Source organism: Scardinius erythrophthalmus, assembly GCF_964197995.2.
Source record: "Scardinius erythrophthalmus genome assembly, chromosome: 5".
Taxonomy (NCBI): domain Eukaryota; kingdom Metazoa; phylum Chordata; class Actinopteri; order Cypriniformes; family Leuciscidae; genus Scardinius; species Scardinius erythrophthalmus.
In genome coordinates, this window is record NC_138225.1 from 44,280,185 (window position 1) to 44,307,831 (window position 27,647).

The following is a 27,647-nucleotide window of genomic DNA, read 5'->3' on the forward strand; positions in this document are numbered from 1 at the left end:
TTATCACACTGACCGACAAGCATGAAACGGTCTAATTCATAATTGAATACATACATAAGGAGATATGTGAAAGGCCTTATATTAAGATCACCAAGCTCCAATTCAACCTCAGTTCTATGATGGCATCCACACTGGGGGCAATCTACATAAAAAGCACAAGGTAAACCTGCTCTCCACTACACCAAAACCGGCCTGACCTCAAGCTCCCTTTTGACAAACGGTTACCATGGTGATCTCTCTCCATTCACTAAGCAAAACCCTTTACCCTGCATTAAGAACTAGTCTCACTGATGTAACTTTTCTTCACTACATGACCATGCTGGGTTGTTTTGACCCAATGTTTGGTCAAATATGGACTAACCCAGCGTTGGGTTAAAAATGCAATTTAAAAATAGACAAACCCAGCCGTTGGGTTACATTTTTAATGTAACCAATGCAATTTGTCCTTTTTTAAATAGCATTTTTGTCCATTTTTGATTTTGTCCAAAATGCAATTTGTCCATTTTTAAATTGCATTTTTTAACCCAACGTTGGGTTAGTCCATATTTGACCCAACATTGGGTTAAAACAACCCAGCATTTTTTAGAGTGCAAGTATACGGACATTCCTTTCTAATACCAGGTACACGTTGTTTGCTGCTACGACCTACGTACGTCTACTGACTAGCCAATAAAAATGCAACATGAAATTGCGTTGTCACAGTTATCTGGACTTATTTATCTTTAGTTTCACTTTCATGGACTTTCAGTTTATTTTCAATCCTCACATGTGTTCCTTTGTTTGTTTTTCCTGCCCCACATCAGTTGTCATGGACACTCATTAGATCATCACACCTGTTCGTCATCTCCTCATTATCACTGTGTATTTAAGTTCCTCACCTTCATTCTGTGTTTGTCGGTTGTTGTTTGTGTGCACACGCTGTTACTTTCGCTTTGTCATTGTGGATTACCTGAGTTTGTTTTCATTAAAGAACCATTTTGTTTAAAGCAACCTTTTCGAACTCTCCTTCGTCTTCATCCTAGTGACAGGCGTATTGATCAATGTGACAATGCTAAAACTTACTTGCCTCTATTTGGCCTCTTTTCCCTAAGAAATGATTGCATCCATATTCTTCTCTTTTGCTTACTCCTTTTTTTTTAGTGCACATAAAAAACACAATTGCCAAAGTGATTCATCTTGCTCTATTTGTTTACTAGCACTAGCACATGCTGATGACATTTTATTCTTCTATAATACCTTGTCGTAGCCTACGATTCAATGTCATCATCGTACAGTCTACATGTACCCAAGTTTGTTACAACCATGTCATACAGTATGATTTGTAATGATCTTTGCCAAAATCACACGCAGGCATAAGAGGTTTGGCTATTTTATTACTAATAGGTGCATAAAATCGAGCATATTTCTTAGACAAATATGTAGGCAACAAAGAGCCCATAACTTTTATCATAAACGCATACTGTTCTTGGTTGTGAAATGAGCAATAGACTGAAGGTTTAAATTTTATCAGTAAGGCAAACATATTTACAACCCCCCCAAAATATGCAGAGTCACAAAACACATTCACTCAACCACCTGTGTGTGGCTACAACTGCGCTAAGTGGTTTCATTTGGCAAATCATAATCAATTATGTTTTCGGCAAATTATGTGAATGAGCGGTCCCTCTGGGTTGCCATCTCATCTTGTTGAACTCAATTAGCAGTAATTAACACGTGCTAATGAGATGAAGTGGAATCCAAAACAAACAGTGGGAGCTCAGCCTCATATCTAACAGCAACAGAGGCTGAACGCAGAAGGTCAGGTTCACCGCAACAGTCTTAGCTAGAGGATTCAAACAATAGTTTACGCAATCTTACTCGTGCAAATCCTTCAAACCGAGCTGAAGCAATGGCAAATAATAAACAAGATGGTGTATGATGTTTAAGCACTCGTGGTGTTTGATTTACTTGGCTTTGTAGTTCACCATGTCTTTACACCCATTCAAGCACAAAAGACATTAAGTTTTACAATCTCTCTCTCTCAAGTTGACTGCACAAGCTGACCACAACCCTTTCTTTTGTATTGGCTATATTTTTCATCTGCTTGACAAATATTCCACGCAGGCATAAAAGTGCAAGTCGGACACCGGTGAGATATCACTTTCCCTGTGAGAATAAAGCCATGTCCTCTTTCACATTTAAAGGCTGATGCATCTTTCTTCACAAAGATGCATTGTAACAGCACATTGATCTTCTGCAGAACTCCTAACATTTTTTTTATGAAAAATACAAATAAACATGTGTAATGGTTCATCAAAGAATGATATTATCAAGAACAAATTTTCCATAGAGTTCTTGATGTTATAGCCTATTATTGGTAAAAAAAATAAAAAAAAATAAAAGAGGGATCCAAGTGCTTCAATGATTTTAATAATTAAATGTACAACCATATTTAACCCTAGAAATCTTCTTTTTAAAAATATAAGCACTTCTCTTTATGAAACGTAAAAAAGAGACTTTTTAGCACCATATATTTACAGTTTAAATCAGAGATTAAGTTATAGCCTTTTCTAAATAGCATATCATCCATTAACAAAGGATAAGTAAAGCCCCCCTGTGTTCTTTACATCAGCAGGACATTGCTGTTTTTGGCAAAAAAAAACCCAATTGGAACCTTTATTTTTATGGATGGCATAGTGTTTTGACAGTTTCCGAGGTTATTTACTTCACATAGGCCTATTGCATGATTCATTGCTCTAAGTTCTGCTGTAAGATTAGATATCGCGTAAAGCACGCACGCATGACTTGTCTTGATAAAACAATAAAGTCGTAAGAACACGTTCTCTCATTGCATTGATGATCAAATCCCACGGCTAATGATATCTATAGCATCCAGGCATGAGGCTTGTTCGCTGTCTGTTGTGGCCATATCTCTCTGTGCAGCTCCTCCAGTGGTTCCCAGCGCGCTGATAATATCTCCAGCAGCCGGAGAGACTTTATATTATAATCATTAGTGATCCTTGCCCTCTCACCCGTACTGAAGAACAATCGCAGAGGAACATTAATCTGAGCTGGAAACGGCCGTGTCCTTCTTTTCCCACATGGCTGTCGAGGTCGTGTTGTTGTTGTTTTTTTTTTTCTTCTAATTGTGCATAATTTTTTTTATCACTATGAATTCACATATATATGCCAAAGTAAAATATTTAAAAAAGGCCTACATTTCGTTACTGACAAACGTTGGCGGACAAAACGAAATTTTAGTGTAGTAGGCTATATAAAAATGTTTAATATAATAAATAACATTGTATTAATAGAATAATTTGGCCTAACAATATCGCATGCAGTCTGTTTATTTAAGCAATAAGTGATCTATAATTAAAAGAAAAATCTTATTTTCATGTTGCATTAAATATCAAATCAAATTGCTTCAAATTGCCTCAGGTAAGGATTGCTTAGTTGATAACAAGCTTCCATTATTCTGCAGATCCTTCTATGCTGAGATTTAAAGGGTCATGAAATGCCATAAATCCAATCTGTCGTTCTTCACAAAAAAAAAAAAAAACGCCAGTAGCCTTCAGAATGAAAGTGAAGGTGCTTGATTTAAATCCATGTCTTGCATTTCGTGTGAATTATTAATTTCTAACAACAATTAATTAATTTATTATCAATGAAGAAAAATAGACAAATATCATTGCATTAAAAAATGTTTTACACAATACTTCCACTATATTTTTAAAATGTAATTAGTCAACATGCAAGTTTGTTTGCTAATACTCACTGTGTTGTTTCCAGATGGACTGTATAGGCAGCAGAAATTGCAGGGGAAAGTGTTTTCCACCTAAATTACTGTAATCTGATTGGTTCTGTTCCAGCGTGACGTCAGATCGCAGGGAATAAGGTCTCTCGGCAGCATCCAAACGCATGCCAGCGACTGAAGAAGAGCGAGATGCAAGTGGAAATCAAACAAAACCACCAGGAATATATGTGATATACTTTGAAATCATTGAATTTACCTTTAAAAAAAACGAATTAAACACCCTTACGCGTTTATTGTTCCTGTTCAGGCACTGGGCACATTGGAGATTCCGCGCGCTCTGTTGATTTAAATGTAGAATAAGTATCCATTCCACGTTAGATTGAACTAACACTTCAACTAAAGTTTGTTTTTATTCATCTTAATGCTAAACCATCAACGTATGTTTAATCGTCTAAAGAGGAGCTGACACTTGTCCGTTTCTGTGCTGTCATCTTCAGGCAAAATTTTGGGATGCAATACATTCAATGCCTGCCTTTTTGATGACTTTTTGTTTACTTGGATCAAGGACCACGTAGTGTTCTCTAACTTTTGGCAACCGATTTTTACCCTCTCACCAAGGATAGCAACACAGTGACTGGAGTCACAAAATATGATCCACTGTGCTGGATGCGAGAGGCCTATTCTGGACAGGTTTCTTCTCAACGTCTTGGATAGAGCCTGGCATGCAAAATGCGTGCAATGTTGTGACTGTAAATGCAATTTAACTGATAGATGCTTTTCAAGAGAAGGACGACTCTACTGCAAAAACGACTTTTTCAGGTGAGCATTTGAATCGAAGGAAGTCTTAAACTAGATTATTTTCCCATGAAAAAACAAAATTATATAAAGGCCTATATATATATATATATATATATATATATATAATCCATACACACCATGTAGCCTATAAAATTCAACATGGCTAAATAATAAATGCACAATGAAATATAAAAAGAGACATTTCGATACGACTGGTGCACATCACATTTTAACCCCCCGAATAGGCTACTAGACAACTTGTTACGTGACAGACTAAAACAGTTCTCTTTGTTTACATGGTATGAGTGTCAGGCGAGGGGATGAGATTTCCAGCAGCACCTGACGGATGCGTTCCCTGCCTCGCCTCAATCGTTCGCAGCGCACGCGTTTGTTTGCAAAAGCTCGAGCAAAGATGCGATAAGTGGATTTGAATAATGAATGAGCTCGAGAGGAAAGCCACAGAAATCCAGACAGAACGCATTTGATAACCATTTCAGCGAACTGCATTTACATGCAAGCGCAGAGACAAAAGAATGTATATTGTGGCTTGTGAAGTTTATTCTGTTAATACATTCTGTCAAATCAAGGCTGAACATATGAGCAACTCTTTCCTGAACATTTAAATTGAGTAATTCTGCATACACTATATATGCATCTTTGTGGGTGGAAAATGGATTTAGCCTATATAAAATGCAATTTAAGAGAACAAGAATGTAAAACACAACAGTAAAAACAAGTGAATTGGTAAACCTACCTTTCCACATAGTGTAAACAATTATTATAAAGATCATTGTGCAATAAAATATTGTAAAAATGTTTTAGATGTAAAAAACTGGAAGACTTAACTTATGTTACATTTAACATGGCAATATGCAATTGTTAAAATAATGTTTTATAAATAAAGTGTCACCCTATAGTACCTTATATATCAGCTTTATGCATTGGAATGTTTTTCGTTGTATTTTTATTTTATTTGTTTATGTTTATTGCAATATTTAAGTGTCGCGCGTCTTTCTCTTATGTTAGTTTGCTCTGTCTTTATTATTTACCATATTTGCTGGAGAGGCCAATTTTGACATGTATTGCCATCATACGGATTTTGGTTGTAGCCAATACCCCCTGACTTACATTGTTATAATGGTAATAATAATTGGTACCCTACATTAATATTATATCATCTTATGACATCCACAAGCACAGTCACCAACATTCCTGTAATGCTAACACCTTTTATGGTGGTTCTGGCAAACAACTGTGAATTAAAGTGTAGACATGTCATGTAATAAACTTACTATGGAATCAGGAATTAAATTAGAATTTTTAAAGAAAAAAAAAATCAGTATGGGTGAACCTGCTTTCATGAAACAGTTGCAGTGCCAACAATCTTTCTCACAGGCTACATTTTCGTATCTATTTTATTCGTTTGTTTTTGTGAAGTTTGAAGACTGGTTTTTAACTCGCTTTTTTGACTTCCATGGCTTTATTATATCTTAATGCCTGTGCTCTTCTCGCAGACGTTACGGCACTAAATGTGGAGGCTGCGCGCAGGGGATCTCGCCCAGTGATCTAGTTCGGAAAGCGCGAAGCAAAGTCTTTCACCTTAACTGTTTCACCTGCATCATGTGCAATAAACAGCTTTCCACTGGCGAAGAACTTTACATACTGGATGAATACAAATTTGTCTGCAAGGAGGATTACGTGAATAACAGCGTCGGAAAAGACGCAACCCTTCTGTCAGGTGAGTCATTTTGGAGATTATAAATTTGTCTGCTCGATGAATTACACGAACAGTGTTAATAATAAACTCAAGGCTATTAAGCTTTTTTTCTCTCTCTCTCAGTGTCTGCTGATTACCTATATAGGCTATGTAAATGTGTGTTGTCTTCGAATTTGTGGCACATTTTGAAAGAAAATATAAATTGCGCATTTATTTAGAACTGTATCCATATAATATGACAGAGACATGACTAAATGTTTTCTGTGCTCTTTACAGTTACTACGTGCAGTGACCCGAGCTTATCTCCAGAATCTCAAGACCCGCAGGACGATAAAGACTCTGAGACTGGACACATGTCAGACAAGGAAACCTGCAACAATGAAAACGACGAGCAGAATCTGGGTGGCAAACGTCGCGGGCCGCGAACTACTATCAAAGCCAAGCAGCTGGAGACGCTGAAAGCTGCCTTCGCCGCAACCCCCAAACCGACCAGACACATACGAGAGCAGCTGGCGCAGGAAACAGGCCTCAATATGCGAGTCATTCAGGCAAGTATGCCTAAAACTCGAATACTGAAGTCACTTGGCAGCGAGAGTTTATCTGATGAATGCGCACAGGTGTGCGTTGGCTATTTTACGCATAGACCGCGGCTCATAGTGGGAACTGTTCGTTTAATATGTCAGTATTTACTGGTGGCGTATGAACAACTTGGTTAAAACAAGTAGGCCTAACAACTAGAAAGGTCTCTAAAAATAGCCTAATGTAGGCCTAAATGTCTGAAAGTGGTAAGTGGGAGAATATTTCCGTGTAGTTAAAATAACTGCACTGACAGCTTTGTATAATTTGGCCTACTCCAGATAATAGGCGTGATGGTATGCAAATATGTCCCCTGCAATTGTCTGACGTGATGTCTAAATGACAAAAAAGTCAATGACATTCAGTAGATAATAGTGCTGAATTGTCTTGTCTGCAGTAACGACCCGTCGTGACGAATAGGGTTGGAATATTAAACGTGGAGAGCATGTCATTATTTCTATTTTATTGTGGCAGAAATAATGACAAGTGATTTTGGTATAAAATCAAATTCTCCAAATTTATTTATTTTTTTGTTTTTTTTTACATATGACTTCACGCGATGTTTACGTGCTTCATCTAAATAGGCTATCTATTGCAGTTCATTGTTTTCTTTTTTCTTAGTCGTTAGGTTTTCCACGTGCTGTCAAACAACAACGTTACTCTCAGTGTCTGGGGTTTATTAATATGGAAACTAATGTGCGTATTTTCTGTCTCGCAGGTGTGGTTTCAGAATCGGCGCTCTAAAGAGAGGCGCATGAAGCAGCTGAGCGCGCTGGGCGGCAGAAGACACTTGTTCTTCCGCAGTCCGAGGAGAATGAGGGCGCTGGGCGATCGGATGGAACCAGGAGAGCTCATGGCCAACGGACATTTCTCTTTTTATGGCGGTTAGTTAATATTCATGAATATTAACTAGAAACAAAAATGCATCTATAGCATATAGGCTACTAATATATTCTTTGGAATGCAGCAGTAAGTTACAGTTATTATAGGCCTTAAGGCATATATATATATATATATATATATATATATATATATATATATATATATATATATATATATATATATATATATATATATATATATATATAATAAAAATATTTATTACACAATCATTAATGTTTCCATGTTGTAAAAAAAAAAGCTTTTACATTTTTACATTTTACATTTTGCGCAAATAACATTTTTTAAGTCTGGTAATTTATTATTATATGTTATAATATTAAAATAATATAAATATAATTATACATGTATATAATTATATGTTTGTAAACTTAAAACAACTTATTACACAATCATTAATGTTTCCATGCTTACAAAAATAAAACCAAACACGCAGAAAACATTATTATTACATATTATTTTATTATTTTATATCATATATAAATGTGTGTGTGAACAATTATACAATTGCATTTAATTTAAAGCATTTATTTGACAATAGGCTAATATATAGGCTATGTATACAAAACTTAAAACTATTTATTACACAATCATTAATACTAAAACTAAATTCCATGCTTACAAAAATAAAAACAAATAAAAATTGTTTACATGTGTTGTAGCTATATATATATATTTACAAATTTGTTAAAATATAAGGCTGATATATTTTTTAATGATAGACATAGACCTTCAATATGAAAATACACAAAAATACTGAGCAGTCATAATGTATTGATATACAGTCTTCAGTTTTCACCCATACTGCCCTACAAAGTCAAAAGTCAGTAATTACATCAATATTACACCTGACTGACCTGATTTCAGTCGACAAATGTGCAGTCAGGCTTTTCGCCTTTGTGAGGAAGTCAAGTGAGAAGGCTTTGAATGATCGCATGTAATGATCATTTGATGATCTCCACTTTCTTACAGACTATCAAGGCGAGTACTATGGCCCGGGCTCAAACTACGACTACTTCCCTCAGGGTCCACCGTCCTCCCAAGCCCAGACTCCCGGTGATCTAGGATTCATGACCTCCTCTGGCCCAGCTGGAACCCCTCTCGGGAGCATGGACCATCATCACGGAGCACACCACCCCTCCAATGAGACACAATGCTTCAGTGAGATGATATCGCATCACCCAGGGGACTCCCCCAGCCCAGAGCCCAGCGCACCCACCTCCATCCACAGCATCTCTGACATGTGTGACTCCACTCCACCCTTCACATCCCTGAACTCTCTCAGTGCCAATGGATACAGCAATCTGTCCTCAGAGATGAACGAGGGAACGGTGTGGTAGCAAACAACAGACTAATTCAGGACACAAACGTCTGTTCATGTGTGATTTCATAGCTACGAAATGTCTATTTAGTTATTTATTGACATTATTTATTTGTTCATGCGTTTACTTATTTATTTAATGTATTTATCTATTTAAGCAGCATTTGTGTATTTTGAAAGTGGAATGTCAAATATGGGTCTGCAGACCTTATAGCTGTGCTATAGACAACGACAGTTTAAGAAAAGCTGAAACAGAATGTTTATATTTACAACACCTGGTGTGTCTGTTCACACGTGTATCATAACCTGACGACTCAGACCTCTTTGCCTTTTGAGGCTTTGCCATAATGACACTTGAAATCATCTCACACCAAAATCTTTCTCTGCTCTCCATGCGGTGGAGTTATGAGTTCCACCAAGTCTCTGAGCGTTTTGCCTTTAAAAGGGAAAATTAAAATTGTTGGGACAAACCCTTTATTTGAAATGAAATATGACTTGAATTATAAGACAAAGTCTACCTTCTATAAATCATTTCATATATGGTCAGCGGAGAGAGAGGAGTCAATTGTTTACGTATATTTTCTTCAGGGGTTTAAATATCAACCCTCTTGATACTGACATGAACTTTTTCTTCAAGCAAGGAACCAAACTTTTGTATTGATTCAATTTATATCTTGTGATTCGCTGTATTAGTTTGTATGATATTGTGTTTGCACAAAGAATACACTAAACAAAACCATAAATACATGTTGACAAATGAAGCGCAAATACATGTACATTTTTGAGATCGACTGGCATAGGATTATTTGATAATCTGTCATTTTAGAACTGTTAAAACAAACTGAGAGGACACAGAGGCATTCATAGTGGGACAAATGGCAAAAGGATGGGTTTTTATGGATTTTATTTGAGGATTTGATAATGTCAGTGTTAGGAGGTCATCCTTGTTGCTAAATGTAATAAATGTAAAACATATGAACGTTCATAAAACCTGAACTTTTCAATATATTTTTGAACATCCAGAAATATTACTGGCAAAATTTAGATTTTATGAACTTTCACTGACAGTGGCCTATTCGAGAATAACAGAATCACATCTATAGGCTGCAATATTTCTCATGAGCATAAATTGCATTATTTATCTAATCTAATGATGTTTTAGACGTGTCAATTTGGCTGTAAAATAAAATGAAATAAGCGCTGCAAATCAGTAGACAATAGCCATAAAATGCCTTTGGCATTTTCTTTAAATATGTAAGCTACTTATTTCGAATATACTAGCATGCAGCTATTGATTCGATATTATGTAAAATGCTCCATATTATCGTGCTGAAAGCAAAATAGCCTATATTTATCTCACTTTTTTGTATAGACCTACAGCTCAATTTGTTTGCCTTAACATGCTTGTTTTTAGCTATATTAAAAACATTATAGGAAAATGTATTAATTACTTTCTTCTCTTGAACACAAAAGAAGATATTTTGAAGAATGTTGGTAACCAAACAGTTGATGGGCCCCACTGACTTTCATAGTATTTTTTTTCTCTCCATACTATGGCCCATCTGTCTGGTTACAGACATTTTTCAAAATATCTTCTTTTGTGTTCAACAGGAGAAAGAAATGCATACAGGTTTGGAACAACTTGAGGGTGAGTAAATGATGAACTATCCTTTTAAAAATTATATCCTCGATCTGTCGGGTAAATATTTCTCTTCTCCACACAACCACTGCTTTGATTATGGCAGGTTTACCTAGAACATAACAATGTGCAGTATTAATGATTTAAACACTCTGTTAAACTCACTCTGTCTGAGAAAAGTAAGACAATCGACTGTGTACTTAGCGTATCAAACAAACACCAGCCTATTTTGTGTGCGCGTCACGAGACGGCTCCTCGGGCGCGCTCCGATGATGTCATTAGAGGTGTAGCGTGGGACAGACATGGCAGCTTCCATATCACAGCAGCTCGAGGATTTGTTAAATCCTTTACCAAACTTCGTGGATCCCGAGGACGACCAAGATGAAGGTATTGTACATACATATCATAAGCGTCAATTTAACGTGTTGTAAGGCATTTTAGTGCTATTATAATGGCCAATCTGTCACCTCCATTGCAAGCACGATGTGTCTGCATGCCTCAGTGTACTGAGAGCTGACTTTACTTCACACTTATTAAGATCAACGACTCATAACATTTGATGTAAGTTAGTAATAAATACGATATTCCTAATAATTACTATAACCACACATTAAATAATACTAAATAACTGCTATTTTTGTTCAAATGTTTACTTATTTTAAGTTTCCACTAACACAATGTATCATGGTGTGTTTTGTTTGCCGTGGTAGTACCGTGTTATTCTTTAAAGTATCATGGAAATACTATGGTAGAGTATTTGTTTGGTAATATGGTAACCATTCAGTACCATGGTATTACTATCTGACACCATCATTGTACCATGATACTACAACATTAATTATAAGAACATATTAAGAGGAAACTTATTACAGCAGGACCTATTGATAATTACACTACAACACATGTGAAAGGCATTGTTTTTATGCTATAGACATAGTCATTATTATGGTTTGGTGATATAGTCAATATTTTTACCTTATATGCAGGTTTTATTTATAACAAATGTATCACTGCCTGTTAATGATTAACTGTAAACTCCCATGAGTACTTAGCTAAAATAAATAATAATATTTCATTTATTTGAACTGCAGAGACGAAAGCCAAAGTCATAGAGAAGTTTGATGAAGGTGGGGATGAAGATGATGATGCCGAACTTTTATCTGGCAATCTGCGGAGGCGCTCCGTTGCCATTCTGGCTGACGGTGATCGTCGATATTGTGGAAAGGCAACATCCAGAAAAGATCTACAGAAAGAGTTGGATGGATCAGGTGAGGTGATATTTTTATTACCCTAGCGGGCCGTAGTTTGCCCACCCCTGCGGCCTAAAGGGTTTACACTTTTTGGTTATATCAACTAATGAATAACTTGCATATATCTATCTGTGCATAATAATGAGGAACTAACTTATATGCAAATTTTTAGCTGATGAAGATGATGATGATGATGATGATGAAGAAGAAGAAAATGGAATGCTGGACAAGTACATGGAGTGCATCAAAGATGATGATGATGATGAGGAGGAGGAGGATGAAGATGGTGACCATGATGAAGAAGATCACGCCGATGTCGAGGAGGATCTCAATGGAGATGATAGTTCACAGATGTCCAGCTTGGTTTCTAAAATGAAGGGCACAGACTTTATGAAACTCACAGAGGCAATGGATGATCTGGGAGACAGTGAGGAAGAAGAGGACTCAACAGCCAGTGAAGGAGAGAGTGAGGTAGGCTCTGAGGAAGGTGAAGAAGAGGAATCAGCCTTGAGGACCTTCTCTAAAGAGAAAGTTGATGAAGAGGTCGAGAAAGGGAAAGCAGTGAAAAATCAACTCGGTATGGATACTTAAGCACATTCACAATGTGCTCTAAAAATAAATGATTAACAACAATACATTTATAATATATATTATAAGAAAAATACCAGAAAAATACTACTCAACTTTATGCTGTTTTCAAATCTCTCCAGCTCTTTGGGACATGATGCTTGAAAGGCGAATCAAAATGCAGAAGGCTCTTGTGACAGCCAATCAGCTTCCACAGCCACAGACATTCCCAGAGTTCAAGAGCAGAGGAGGGGCTGAATACGCTGAAGCTTTAAAAAATAGTAAGTGCATTGACTCCATTTAACAGTGATATAAAAAGAACCGTGTTTTTCTAATCATTCCTTAATCCTAACTCAACTTTGGTAGTTGCAAATGTGCATATGTCTGAAATTTCACAGAACATGGGTCAACTTCTAGCCACATTCTTTTCTTTTTTTATTTTGACGCATTACCTATTGAAATGTTGTGTTTCAAATTCGGACGTCAAATATTAATACTTCACTTAAAGTTGGCATGAAGTGGAAGTCTTCCTTTTTGTGACGAGAGAAACGGCTTCTCGAACAAGAAAATCTGTAGGACGGGACTTGAGTTTGTCCATCGGGAATTGATTGGACCGTTGTCATTTAGTATTGCTGCAATCCCATGTGAGTGACAGCTTACTGAATGGGAGAGGTTGAAGTCCCACCCTCAGCCAGGAAATGTCATCAGAGAAGAAATCATCATTGCAAGAGGGAGTGGAAGTTATTTTGATTAAAGTATGCACATGAATAAAAAAAAAAAAGATTTTTTTTATTTTCAATTTTGATTTTACTGTAACTTTAATACTATAAAGGTGTTCCTTTCCATTGTTCTTAAAGTACATTTTAAATTTAATGTTTAATTTATTGGTCAACTACGCAAAGTAGGGAAGTTTGAAGTCAGTAAGATTTTTTTTAAAGAAATGAATACTTTTACTCTGCAAGGTCGCATTAAATTGATCAAAAGTCACAGTAAAGACATTTATGTTGTTACAAAAAAATGAATGCTGTTCTTTCAAACTTTCTATTCGTCGTAGAATCTTGAAAAATTGTTTCATTTGTATAATGGTTTCCACAAACATTAAGCATCACGCCTGTTTTCAACATTGCTAATAAGAAATGTTTTTTGAGCTTCAAATCATATTAGATTGATTTCTGTAGGATTCAGGTGACACTGAAGACTGGAGTAATGATGCTGAAAAGTCAACTTTGCCATCACAGAAACGGATTGCATTTTAAAACATATTAAAGTAAAAAAAATGGTTATTTTAAGTTGTAATAATAATATTTCACACATATTTCAAATGTCAAATAAACACAGCCTTGGTAAGCATAAGAGACTACTTTAAAAAAAATCTTACCGACCCTAAATCTTTTAAAGGTAGTTTATATGCTTGTATCCGGTTAACCGACATGAACAAAAGGCATGAAACTCGTTGTAATTCTCCCATCCTGTGTCTATTTCCGAGTCCACAGTCAGTGAGGAATTATATGATCAGACAGTTAAATTTCTGCCTTTATCATAATTTAAACCTGTGCAGTTAACCAATATCCCCTAAGGAAGCACAACCCCAAAATCACTTTTGGTTTTAATATCAGGATTCTTCTAGCTCTGAGCAATTAATACATTTGTGCACCTTTTTCTCAGGCAGATCTGGGTGCTTAGAGAGACTACCTGCTCCTCATTTGCATATTTATTGCATTGGTCCTTTTGCCAGCGAATGATTGATGTGGGACCGTCCTCCTGAATTTTGAACAGCACGTTGCTTTGGGGTGAAAGGAGAGGGTGCTGTGTGTGCATACTTCTGATTAGCTGTAAAGATGACACAATCTGTGCAACCCCCCCCCCCCACACACACACACACCCACACACCAGTCCTTTTATTTATTTGCTCTTTATTATGTAAAGTAAATTATAACATAGGCTTCAGGGTTTGTTTCAAGGCTAGTAGTGTTTCGTATGTTGGTTCTGCAGGAATTCTAGGATTTTTCTAGTACTAGGATATTTTATATAATAGCAAGTCACTTATTTTTTATAGCTAACAGGATAAGTTTTTTTTTCTGCTTTGGTTAATTTTTTCGCTTTAGGTTTTGTTTTTGCTTTGGTATGGTTTTGGGCATTACGGGTAAACTTTTGTGCTAGAAATGGCACTTGTTCTTCCAATGTACGTCTATGGATTTTAAATCTGATTTCATACCTCTCCACAAATGACTAACTTCTAGTTGTCTCTGACATCATTTTAAAATTGAAAAATTACACACTTAACCTTTAAGCTTGTTTTTTCTTTTTTTTTTATACCATGGAGTCAGTATCTTGTTTTATGGCTTGTATGCTATGGGCTGTAGAATTTATTTCTTTGTGTTTTTTTTTGATGTTTTTAATTAGTATAGTGGAGAAATGATAAGATCAGAGGAGGTGAGTTGTAATGACCTTGTGTTTACAGAAGTGTGCTGACTTAATGTTGTGGTTGACACATGCTGTATGATAAGCTCATATCTGTGTGTGGTAGGTCATAAAGCCCTGAAGGCTCTACAGAGGTCTCTGTTGGAACTCCAAGATCTGCTGCTCTATCAAAACCCTGAAACCAGAGCTATTTCTCAAGGCAAGACCTGGGGAGCCAGCAGGTACCAAATTCTGCTTTTAAAATACATTTTTATTAAGAAAATGTTGACAGAATGTTACTTTTTGGCTGAATTATTCCACGTCCACGTGGAATGATTCCACATTTTATTAATGAACCAAAAAACCATGGTATTGTAATATCAATTACTGTTCTCATTCTTTATTTATATCTATCAATGGGAACTAATCACAGGTTACTACTTTTGGGATGCTTCTTACATGTCATCGTTCTTCTGTTGTCTAAACTGTCAGCATCTAATTTCCTTATGTGAATTTCTTTTTTCTTTTTTTCACATATAGCAGTCCTAAAGATGATGAAGAAATTAACAGTGAGGTAGATATGGAAAATGGGGATGATGGCCAAGAGGAAGAACAGGAAGCAGTTCGGAAGGGACCCCCCAAACGAAAACTGGAAATGGCGGAGTATCCCAACTTTATGGCCAAACGCTTTGCCGCTTTTCTGCCTTACCGTGATGCCACCCTGCAGAAATGGTATGACAAGACGCGGCTCACAACGGGCAAGAGCAATAAGGTAAAAAAAATAGTGTCTATAACCTAAAAGTTTATAAACTTTTTTTATTATTTTAATATGTTACTTGAGGTTCACTCATAAAGTTAGTTTTCTTTTTTTACATCAAAAAACAAATATATATGCCAGTGTTACTCATTGCGTGGCTCGCCAAGCTTTAATTTATGGCTCGCATGGCGGTAAATAGTACAGTCATATGATCATGCAGTCAATACAGATATTTCATAAAAACAAGTAGGGCTATAACATAACCCATTAAAAAACTCAGTGTCTGCTCTATTACAAATAATTTTGATCAGATTGAAAGGGGTGGTTATTCATTTTCTAATCCGATCGAGAGAACATATAAACCATTGATCGGATTGAAACCCGAAACTGAAAGGACAACATATGACGCGTAGAACGAGCTGTTCTTCCTGTTGAGTAAAGTGTCATATAAATGAGTGTCCCGTCATTCTAAAATTCTCCTTTCACTGTGAAGTGTGAAGGAGAAGTGAAGTGGAGCAGGACAAATGTCCTTGTTTCAGATTCTCATCCACAAACGACATGAACATGTAAACAATACATTCAGATTTATCAATCGGTATGAATTCAATCCGATTGAAACAAAAGTTGTGCATGCCGCTGCCAGTGACTCAATGCGGAGTTGCCAGTTAAGGCGATCTTTCCAGCTCTTAATGCCGAATCTGCTTTTGGATGGTTAGATACATGATGGGCTAATGTAGAAAAAAATAAATAACTTAAGGTCATTAAAGGAATAGTTCACCCAAAAATGAAATTTCTGTCATCATTTACTCTCCCTCAAGTTGTTCCAAACCTGTATGACTTTCTTCTGCTGAACACAAAAGAAGATATTTTGAAGAAAATCGGTAACCAAACGACTGATGGACCCCATTGACTTCCATAGTAGGAAAAAAAAAATACTATGGATGTCAATGGGGACCAGCAACTGTTTAATTACCAACCTTCTTTAAAATATCTTCTTTTGTGTTCAGCAGAAGAAAGGAAATCATACAGGCTTGGAACAACTTGGCGCGTCACTCGCAATTGAACATGATTAAGTGTTTTGAAAACATTATCCATAAAAAAGAAATTTATTAAAAGAAACCACCCACTTGTTTCCAAGCTGAACTGAACTGGGTTGCATATACCCATATTGTGAGCCCAAGTTGATTGTGGAGACCATTGCCACCAATGTTCTCTACGATATACTTAACTGAATGGAACATGCATCTGTTTACTGTATCCAGTGTAGACAGCGTCAGTGATTTATAATGGGTTCTATTTGCTTTTGATGTGACGTTCACATCCAGTGTTGGCAAATGTCAGTCGTTAAGCGACTAAATGGTGCCAGTGGGCGGGGCCTATGGTGCGATGATGTCTTGCTCTGGAGGCAGGCATATAAAATTGATGTCACAGATCCCACAATATCAAAACAAGACGTGTTTGAAGCTTTATTAAATAAATTGTTGGTTTATAATTAAGAGGATGTTTTAATCTATGAAATTTGCAGGATGTTTTAATGGTACAAAGACCCCTTATTTGTCAAAATATCAAGGGAAATTTGATGTCTCATGTCATGACCCCTTTAACACCCCAATTGTTTGGTGTTCTAAAAACAATCTTTACGATTATAACTGTACACATAGGATGGCAAGACTTCATCAGTGAAGAAGAATAGTGGGCGAAAACCGAAAGTGAATGATAGGGACCATTGAACACTAAGAAGGATTGTATCCCAAAATCACAGAACTTGTTTTTTCTTAAATTATCATAACTGCATTTATAATAATATAGAAGAAATGTGTTGTTTAATGTAGGCCCGGTATCACAGACAGGGTTTAGATTAAGCCAGGATTAGGCTTTAGTTCAATTAGGACATTTAAGGCTTAAGCCTTGTCTGTGAAACTGGGGCTTAGTTTTAGATTGAATATAACGTCACACTGCTCACGTCATCGCTTCTTGATTTGTCAACTGCTTGTGTATCTTCACTAGTAATTTACAATGTCTTTGTCTTTTCCATCACACAGGGTTTTGGGGCATTTGACAGGAACATCTTGACACAGGTGGAGCAGGTTTTAATGGACAAAGAGAGGCTGGTGAGACGTACACAGACGCGCAGGTCTGAATACAGAGTTCTGGGGAAGCCGGAGCCCATCGCGCCTGAAATGGACAGCACTGTCACAGAGGGAGAGGTAAGACATGGCTCTGAGTTTTAATTGAATATACTGCTCTGTAGATTTGCTATAGCATTGTTAAGAGCAAAACATCTTTAAGTTAGTCAAGCCAGCCAGTTCAGTAGGTGAAAATGAGTTTTTATATTTCTGTTAGTGTAATTGTATTAGGAGTAACACAATAATGTAAAACTACTTTTAAAAGTAATCTCATGCTTGAAGACTGACTGAGCTCACTCTCTGTTTTAGGCAGCTGAATTGGCACTGAAAGCTAATGTGCACCTCAAAGATATGGACGAGGAGATTTTTGATGACGATGACTTTTATCACCTGGTAAGAAAACAGACAGGATGAATTGTTATTATGCAGTTTATTTGTCAACAACAATGAGTACATTGATGAGTAGCTATAAAGAGATTGTAGACATACTGAGGTGATTTCAGGAAGCTCTCTCTCTTTTCACAGCTACTTCGAGAGCTTATTGAGCGCAAAACAAGTGCGACAGACCCCAATGATCAAGTGGCCATGGGAAAGTGAGTGTGTGTGCATGTAAATTTTTCATGCGTCGCGTGTATTTGGCCATAGTAACTCAACTTCTGATCTCACAGGCAGTGGCTTGCCATCCAGAAACTACGAAGTAAAATCAAGAAGAAGGTGGACACCAAAGCCAGCAAAGGCAGGAAGATCAGGTAAGCTGTAACACTGCTGAAAGACTCGAGATATGCTCAGAACTCACAAAACCTGTCTATGAAATTTCCAAGCCATATTTCCACCCAAAATCAAAAGAAAAATTAAGAAATTATATTTAATGTGACATTTTCATGAGTCATTTTCCACCCAAATTCTCATTTCTCTGTCTGTCTCATCTGTCATCAATTAATTGTAATTTAACAAATTATAAACAAATCGGTTTTAATTCAATTTTGCTTTAAGAAAACGATTGAATTTATTTTACTCTTGGTGTTAGTAATGGCCTGTAAACTAAAGCCATCAAAAATGTCATTAACTGAAATAAAATATTTCAAAAGATAAATTATTTCAACTAGTTGCCAAGTTGAAATACTAAAAATTAAAATGTTCAGGCAATGTTGTTTTGACACTAGCACAACTATCGCAGCTTTTCGATACAGTGTTATTTTAGTTATTCAATACAAAAACAAATTCAAAATGGAAAAAAAGAGAAAATGAAAACATAAACTATAAAAATAAAGACTAATTAAAAATATTAAAGGGATAGTCCACCCAAAAATGAAAATTAACCCATGATTTACTCAGCCTGAAGCCATCCTAGGTGTGTATGACATTCTTCCTTCAGACGAATACAGTCTGAGTTATATTAAAAAATGTCCTGGCTTTTCCAAGCTTGATTATGAGAGTGAATGGCAGTTTGACTTTGGAAGTCCATTAAAGCGCATCTATTCATGATTAAAGTTCTCAACACAGATCAGAGGGGGTTAATAAAGTCTTCTGTAGTGAAGCGATGCGTTCGTGTAAGAAAAATACCCATATTTAAAACTTTATCGACTAAAATAAGTAGCTTCCGGCAGACGGCCGTACGCATCGACTTACGCCAAAAGAGTAACACTTGAACTTGACGCACAACGTAATGACGGCAATTGACGCCTCTCGCGGTTCAAACACACAGGGCTGGGCTATTGCGTTCATCATTACGTTGTGCGTCAATCAAACTTGAAAGAGCCGGGACATGTTTTAATATAACTCTGATTGTATTCGTCTGAAAGAAGAATGTCATACACACCTAGGATGACTTCAAGGTGACTAAATCATGGGCTAATTTTCATTTTTGGGTGAACTATCCCTTTAAGAACTATAATAGTATCTCAATGATACTAACATAACACTGCTTTTATTTTATTAGCTTACAAAGCCATTTTTTTTGGCATCAAGTCATATGCTGTTATTTGGTAGCTTAATTCAGTTACGCCCAGATAGATGATATGACAGGAATGAGGTGGGTTGTTTCTGTTGACTAAGCACCAGATATCATCTCTTATCACACATCTCAATTAATTGTGTGTTTGTAATGTAAATGAGTTCAAAATCACTCACAATGAAACCTCACAATTCAATTTACTCAAGACTGTTTGTGTTTATACATGTCATTCTTTCAAACTTCTTGTCAGGTTTCACATTCACAGTAAGCTGATGAATTTCATGGGTCCTATGGACAACAGCAGCATGAGTGATGAAGCCCGGTGAGTGACGTCTTATGTTCTTCTCATGTCTGATTTTCTCTTTCTGCTGTAAAATCATATTCATATGGTGTATAAAGTTGTTTAACAGTGTAGTTAACACAAGAATGAAAATGCTGTCATTTATACTGTGGAACAAAAGATGTTTAGCAGAGAATCCCAGCTGCTGTTTTCCATACAGGGAAAGTAGATGTGGAAAAAAAGGACAAAGCAGCATCAGAAAAGCACTTCACATGCATTGTGCGCTACATTCCCATACGATAGCTTTATGTGAGGAACAGACAAACTGTCTTTATAGCAGCTAGAACAATCTGCAATATGATTCATTTTGTGTTCTATGGAAAAAGAAAACAAAAATGGTGTTGGAATAACATGAGGGTGAACAAATGATGACTGAACTTTCACTTTTGACTGAACTGTCCTTTTAACTGTCAAAGCATGATTTGAGTGGGCTTTTTGTGTGCCAGTCTGTGTTTGTACTTTTACTGTATTACTGTGTTGTAAGGACACCAGCAGAAAGTTGTGTGTGCGCGCGCGCATGCGTTTAATTAATGGTTCAGTTGTGTGTTTCTCTGTCCTGTCAGCCAACAGTAATCCTCCTCAAACAGAGAACAGGCTAATCAAACACACTTTGGAGATATGCAAATACACAAACACTCACGCGTCAAAGATTTCACTTTAATCCCCCTTCTCATATTTGTATGTTTTCTCATGGTTTGACAAAGACTGTTGTACATATCAGGTGTTTTGTAGTTACTTTTTTTCATTTTCCTATGAGTGATCAAAACATAATGTTTTCATAGTAAACAGCATACATACACCTCTGTTCAAAGTGGGGTCAGTAAGATTTATTTTTGTAAAGAAATGAAAAGAAACTTTTAATCAGCAAGGACACAATAAATTGATCAAAAGTGACAGTAAAAGTAAAAGATTTCTGTTTTTATTCATTAAAGGATCCCGAAATATATATATCAGAGTTTCCACAAAAGTATTAAGCAGCACAACTGTTTTCAACATTGATAATAATTTGTTTAATCAACCTATAAGTTGCATTTATTTATATATATATATATATATATATATATATATATATATATATATATATATATATATATATATATGGACTACCCAAGCAAAAATATACCTTAAACTACCCTGTTTTTGGGGTAATACCATGGTATTCATCAAAGTACCTTAAAATCCTATGTAGTACATCAATGACACACATTCAGTACCATGGTATATATTAGTAGTAAGTCTGTGATATTCCTGTCACTGTAACATGGTATCACATTAATTTTGTGCAGGTGCAGAAACACTTTTCATGATGCTTATCAGATATTGTTAGATACAAAAATCAGTCTTGATCTGTTTATTATGGAAGCTTGTTATAATTGCGACTTTTTATCTTGCAATTCTGACATTATAACTCGAAATTGCATGTAATAAAGTCAGAGTTGTGAGAAAAAAAGCCAGAATTGTGCGATGTCGCACTTACCTTTTTTCTTTTTTATTCAGTGGTGGAAACAAGTTTCCATAGTTTACTCCCCAGTACTTTACCCAGTGTTTCTCAAACAAAATTATCAAATGACTTTAGAAGACTCTCGAAAACAGCAGTCAATATTCACTTTCTTTATACAAATAAGAGCTTGAACATTCTGCTAAATAACTGTGTTTGCGTTCCTCGGAACAGAATCACACAGTTTTGGAGTGACATGAAGGAGAGTGAATGAGAATTATCATTTTTGGGTGAAATTCCTTAGAAAAATATTGAAATTGTATACACCTAAAACAGGAAATCTCAAGTCATCTTCATTTATATAGCGCTTTTAACAATGTAGATTGTTTCAAAGCAGCTTTACAGAGATCAACGTATAATTTAAGGTAAGATTGTTTTGGCTTTATAGCGGTTCTTTAATAAAGTTATTTTCCAGCTAAAGTTAGTTTTGATTGATTCGCTTCTGTCGCAATGATCATTTGTTATTAAATTAGGGGCCGCTAAGACAACACCATTCTCTCTACACAGACTTTAAACGCGAACCTGTGAGGAACGCTGATGGGGTTCACATGTGCATTAAGAATTGGTTCTATAGTTATGTGCGTTTGAATATATGTGCGCAGGTTTGGAATTCCATACAAACCAAGCCTAAACAAATTACTGGTGTTTCCTTATAATTTTGATACAGAATTTTATTTTATCAATTCGGCGTAGATACGCGAATTGAGTTTTCCCGACGACGCTTTATCTGTAGAGTGGTAAAGGGATCCTCCATAGGGAGAGACTAGTTGGCACTTCAGCACTGCGTTGACATCAGGTCCAGGCGAAGGTCCTTCATCAGATCTGGATACGGCCTGGATCCGGCAGGCTGCGGGAAAACCTCGGGATAAACAAAGACACTAAAATTAGCGTAGATGCCATTCTTCTTATGATGTAATGAGTACATCAGGATTTATGGGAAGTGTTCCCGTTTCCAGCTGACCTAATCTATGCAGCCTAACATTGAATTATAGAAGTCTATAATGTATTATGTGAATGCTAGGTCAAAGAGATGTGTCTTTAATCTAGCTTTGAACTGACAGAGTGTGTCTGCATCCCGGAAAATGTTAGGTAGTCTGTTTCAAAGTTTAGGTGCTAAATAGGAAAAGGATCTACCGCCAGCAGTCGATTTTGATATTCTAGGTATTATCAACTAGCCGGAATTTTGAGATCGCAATAGACGTGAAGGACTATAATGCGTTAAGAGCTCGCTCAAGTACTGCGGAGCTAAACCATTCAGTGCTTTGTAAGTAATCAGCAATATTTTAAAATTGATGCGATGTTTAATAGGGAGCCAGTGCAGTTTTGACAGAACCGGGCTAATATGGTCATACTTCCTGGTTCTGGTAAGAACTCGAGCTGCTGCGTTTTGAACTAGCTGTAGTTTGTTTATTAAGCGTGCAGGGCAACCACCCAGTAGAGCATTACAATAATCTAGCCTTGATGTCATGAACGCATGAACTAATTGTTCCGCATTTGTCACTGAGAGCATATGGCGTAATTTAGATATATTTTTAAGATGGAAAAATGCGGTTTTACAGATACTAGACACGTGACTTTCAAATGAAAGATTGGTATCAAAGAGCACACCCAGGTTCCTAACCGACGACGAAGACTTAACAGAGCAGCCATCAAGTGTTAGACAGTATTCTAGGTTATTACGTGAGGAAGTTTTTTGTCCAATAATTAGAATCTCAGTTTTTTCAGAATTTAGAAGTAGGAAATTGCGAGTAATCCAATTTTTTTTATATCACAGTCCTACAAAATCAAGCCTTGAACACACTGATCTTCTCTCTGTAGTCTTCTATTGTTTTCTTTTCCTCAAACACTCACAGTAATTATTCCTGAGGAGGTTTTAAGGGTTCCAGCATATGCTGTGCTGTTTGGAGAGGTGTAGAGGAGAGAGATGGAGGATGTGGAGGCAGGATTACAGAGGAGAGGATGGATTGATGAAGAGGTGAAGGATAGACTTGGCCTGGTGATCACGGTCACAGTGCTGTCCTACTTGAGCACGTAGAGGACGAAAACATGAAGCACTCAAGGAGGTGACAGATGAAATGAATTATGCTGAACTGTAATGCACACACACACATCTTTAGGAAGACCAGGAGACAACAGAACCAATTGTGTCAAACTCTATTTGCATTGTAATGTGTGTATGCTTCTCAGAAGGTCATTTAAACGTATTTTGATTAACAATGGCTGAATTATCTGTAATCTCAAAACTAGATTTTAGCCACAGTAATTTATGTAAGAATGCTTTGTCGAGTAACATTTTCCTTCCTGCATATACGTATGAAACGAAAACTTATTCAAAGACCAGAAACATCGAGAGCTGTATGTAATATTTCTTAATTTTTTCTTAAAACAATGTGCGTGTGTGTGTGTGTGTGTATGTATGTAATGTGTGTGTGTGTGTACCGTTCAAAAGTTTGGGGTCTAGGATTTTGCGGGGAGAAAAAAATAAAAGAATTATTTTATTTAGCAAGGATGTGTTAAAAAGATTAAAAGTAACAGTAAAGACATTTATGATGTTCCAAACAAATTCCATTTTAAGTCAATTATGTTCTTTTGAACTTTCTAATTATCAAAGAATGTACTGTATCACAAAATAGTTTTCACCAAAAATAGAAAAGAAAAAGCAGCACAACTCTTTTCAAAATTGATAATAATAGGAAATGCTTCTTGAACATCAAATTAGCATATTAAAATGATTTCAGACTGGAGTAATGGCTGCTGAAAATTCAGCTTTGCTCTCACTGGAGTACTTTAAATTTAATAGAAAATAGTTCATTTAAATTGTGATGTTTCATAATATTACTATTTTTACTGTATTTGTGATCAAATAAATACATCCTTGGTGAGCATAAGAGACCAAAAACGTAAAAAAAAATTCTAACCTTGACCCCTTGAGTTTAAGGCTGATTTATCCTCGATTTCACCCTCCCGACAATCAGAGAAAAAATCTTGTCCAGGACCCTGGTCGGTTACGATGTTTGGCCCAGATTATCTGATAATGTGAGGTGTTTACAGATCAAATCTTAAGACTCGCAATCTGCTCATACAGTAATGTGTGTAGCATTAATTTCACAATATAATTTTTTTTTTTTTTTTTTTTAATGGGGGAAATTAGTTAGTGTAATAATGCTGCATGGCAAAGAGTGCATGCAGTATATTATGATAGTGGTCAATTTTTTTTTTTTTTTTTAATCGCAACATACTGATAACAACACTGTGACCGTTATCAGAGCCACAGATGACACAAAATGAGGCCTGACCTTTGCCAGCCACACACACATGCGTAGTAACACGTGCTTGGTCTTATTTACATAACAATCGGTGAACTACAGTTATAATGATGTATGCCGATGGCATCAGAGAGTGACCAGTGACCTTTGCCAGAGAGAGATTCTAGGAGACCTTTTCCTCGTGCAGCCAGATACACTCGTACACATAAACACTTTCCCTCGCCTGGTTACACATCCCCTCTGCCATATCTTAACACCGGCTCTATAACACCGACATGCACCACTGGCCCCATGAATGTTAATGTTGACGTTGCAGGATGGGGAGTACACACACACCATAGCGCGCACACAACCTACACCCTCTCTCTCTCTCGCAAGCAAGAAGACACGCAGCATACAAATTCTGTGGGGGCTTAAGAGATAATCTCAATGCATTTGTCCCTGATGGGGTGATGGGACGAGCCAGGGACTCTGGGTAGTGTGAGGGTCCTGGGTAAACCTCATCAGGAGAGATGGGTCTCATCTTTCCCTCTGATCCTGAGGATCTCTCCTCAGCCCTCTGCTTCTCCTGGTTCTGTTTGGATCAGATTGTATGCGTTGTGTGACGGCCGCTACGTGCTGTAATCCTGAACGCTGGTGGTGCATTTCTAACAGGGATTTGGGATTAAGGATGGTCCTGTTAGCCTGGTCTCAGCCCTGGCCCTCTGGGACATTAGCACCTCAGTCTCAGGACCGTTCATGTGTGCTTTTGTCGTCTCTGCATTAAATAGGGCCACAGTTTATCTATTAGGATTTGTGGCTTTTAGTCATGGATGAACAGATTTAGTTCTTCATGCCACTTGTATATAGATTCTCTTCTCTTGTTTAATACCAGTTTTGTTTTCCAATTTCACAATTTTGTTGCCTTGAAACAAAAATCTAAGTGATGAGAACAAATTTACAGCTCAAATAATACACATTCTTATCAGTATAATTATAAAAAAGCTTTACATTTCTGCTTTTAATCCTCAATGAGTTAATATCTTCCCAAAATTTTACTTCCATTGTAAGTGCCTCATCATAACCTTGATCTTTCTTTCTTTGAGGTGAAGTTGAAATTATTTTTGTTGTTATCCGCATTATGCCTCACAATTGAGCTTGAATTTTATTGAACATTGTATGCAACCATAAACATGGTATAGTGATGATATATATATATATATATATATATATATATATATATATATATATATATATATATATATATATATATATATATATATATATATATATATATATATATATATATATATATATCATCAAATAAACTTATTTATTTGATATTTGATGATATATATATATATATATATATATATATATATATATATATATATATATATATATATATATATATATATATATATATATATATCATCAAATAAACTTATTTATTTGATATTTGATGATATATATATATATATATCATCACTATACCATGTTTATGGTTGCATACAATGTTCAATAAAATTCAAGCTCAATTGTGAGGCATAATGCGGATAACAACAAAAATAATTTCAATATATATATATATATATATATATATATATAAATAAACTTTAATTTTTTATATCAATGTTGAAAACAGTTGTGCTTCTTAATATTTCTCTGAAAAACCATGATACTTTTTTTTTCAGGATTCTTTGACAAATAGAATGTTCAAAAGAACAATTTATTGTCAATTTATTTATTGTCTATCTTAATATACCCTGAAATTTTAACAGTAGTGTATTGTCATACTAGGTGTATGTATTTTAATATGAACATGGCACTCGGTACACAGCACCAAAAAAAAAAAAAAAAAAAAAAAAATATATATATATATATATATATATATATTTTTTTTTAATGACATTTTCTGAATTGAGAAATGCAGTAATTTATTCAACCTATTTTCTTCTGTTTGTGTTCAGGTCTGAGCTGTTTCGTTCCCTGTTTGCAAATGGTCCAGCACACTGAAACATCTGTCTCAACACGCTTAAACCCCAGTGTGTGTATGTACTGCACTGTTCTCACACACTTCTGCTGGTGAAATCCTTCCGGGACCTCAGACTCAAACCTAGGTTTTTTTTGTTTGTTTTTTCCTGTAAATGAAACTAACCATTTCTTTTTATTTGTAAAATGACACATTTTAGTGCCCTTAAATTAAAAATACCATTTTGTCAACAAATGTGTGTTTTGTAAATGTCTTCATTGATGCCTTAATTTTACACTCAGTACATGACCACATATAATAAAACCAATATGTTTTAATTTCTGTCTCTGGAAGCATTCTGTAATGTTTTCTGATCGGAGGTATCACAGAATCCTAGGTTATCCACCTCAGGCTTTCACTATTGTGACTGCCATAATTTTAATTGGGTATTGAATTGCTGTGATTCAATTTGGCCTTTGTCATTGTTGGTAGGTAGTATGAGAATAGACTGTGAAACCCACACAGAGGGGACCAGATGAGAGAATGATTGCTGAATTGATAAATCAATGGAAGTGTGTTCCCAGATCCTTCTGTCATTTGATTTCTCTCAAGACCGAAGAATAGCATGAAGGCAAGCACTGATTATTTCTTGTTAGAAACATGCAGTCACTGAACATTCAGGATTTCATCTCAGGCCACACTTATTTGCATACTTATATGTAATTTTCCACCCTCTCTGATCCTTATTATTTAACATCCGGATATTTAAACCAACTGTTTTTGTTACTGTATATTTATGACATCTATAACCCATCATTAATAGCTAGCATTTTGGTTGTAAATGAGTAACA

At 36.0% G+C, this 27,647-nt stretch overlaps 2 protein-coding genes across 2 annotated transcripts; both read left to right on the plus strand.

Annotated features, from left to right (window-relative positions):
• Positions 1–4,385: 4,385 nt before the first annotated feature.
• On the plus strand, positions 4,386–9,067 carry lhx1b (LIM homeobox 1b; the record flags this gene model as incomplete). The annotated part of the gene is made up of 5 exons (XM_081365136.1): positions 4,386–4,555; positions 6,049–6,272; positions 6,528–6,799; positions 7,546–7,711; positions 8,700–9,067. 5 exons carry the CDS (start codon positions 4,386–4,388, stop codon positions 9,065–9,067), a joined length of 1,200 nt encoding a protein of 399 aa, XP_081221262.1.
• Positions 9,068–10,692: 1,625 nt separating this feature from the next.
• Positions 10,693–27,133, plus strand: aatf (apoptosis antagonizing transcription factor). Its single transcript, XM_081365256.1, has 12 exons — positions 10,693–11,074; positions 11,779–11,955; positions 12,110–12,514; positions 12,648–12,785; positions 15,032–15,146; positions 15,445–15,676; positions 17,704–17,868; positions 18,097–18,180; positions 18,313–18,380; positions 18,456–18,536; positions 19,992–20,063; positions 26,795–27,133. Exons 1-12 carry the CDS (start codon positions 10,990–10,992, stop codon positions 26,838–26,840), a joined length of 1,668 nt encoding a protein of 555 aa, XP_081221382.1. The 5' UTR covers positions 10,693–10,989; the 3' UTR covers positions 26,841–27,133.
• Positions 27,134–27,647: the final 514 nt, after the last annotated feature.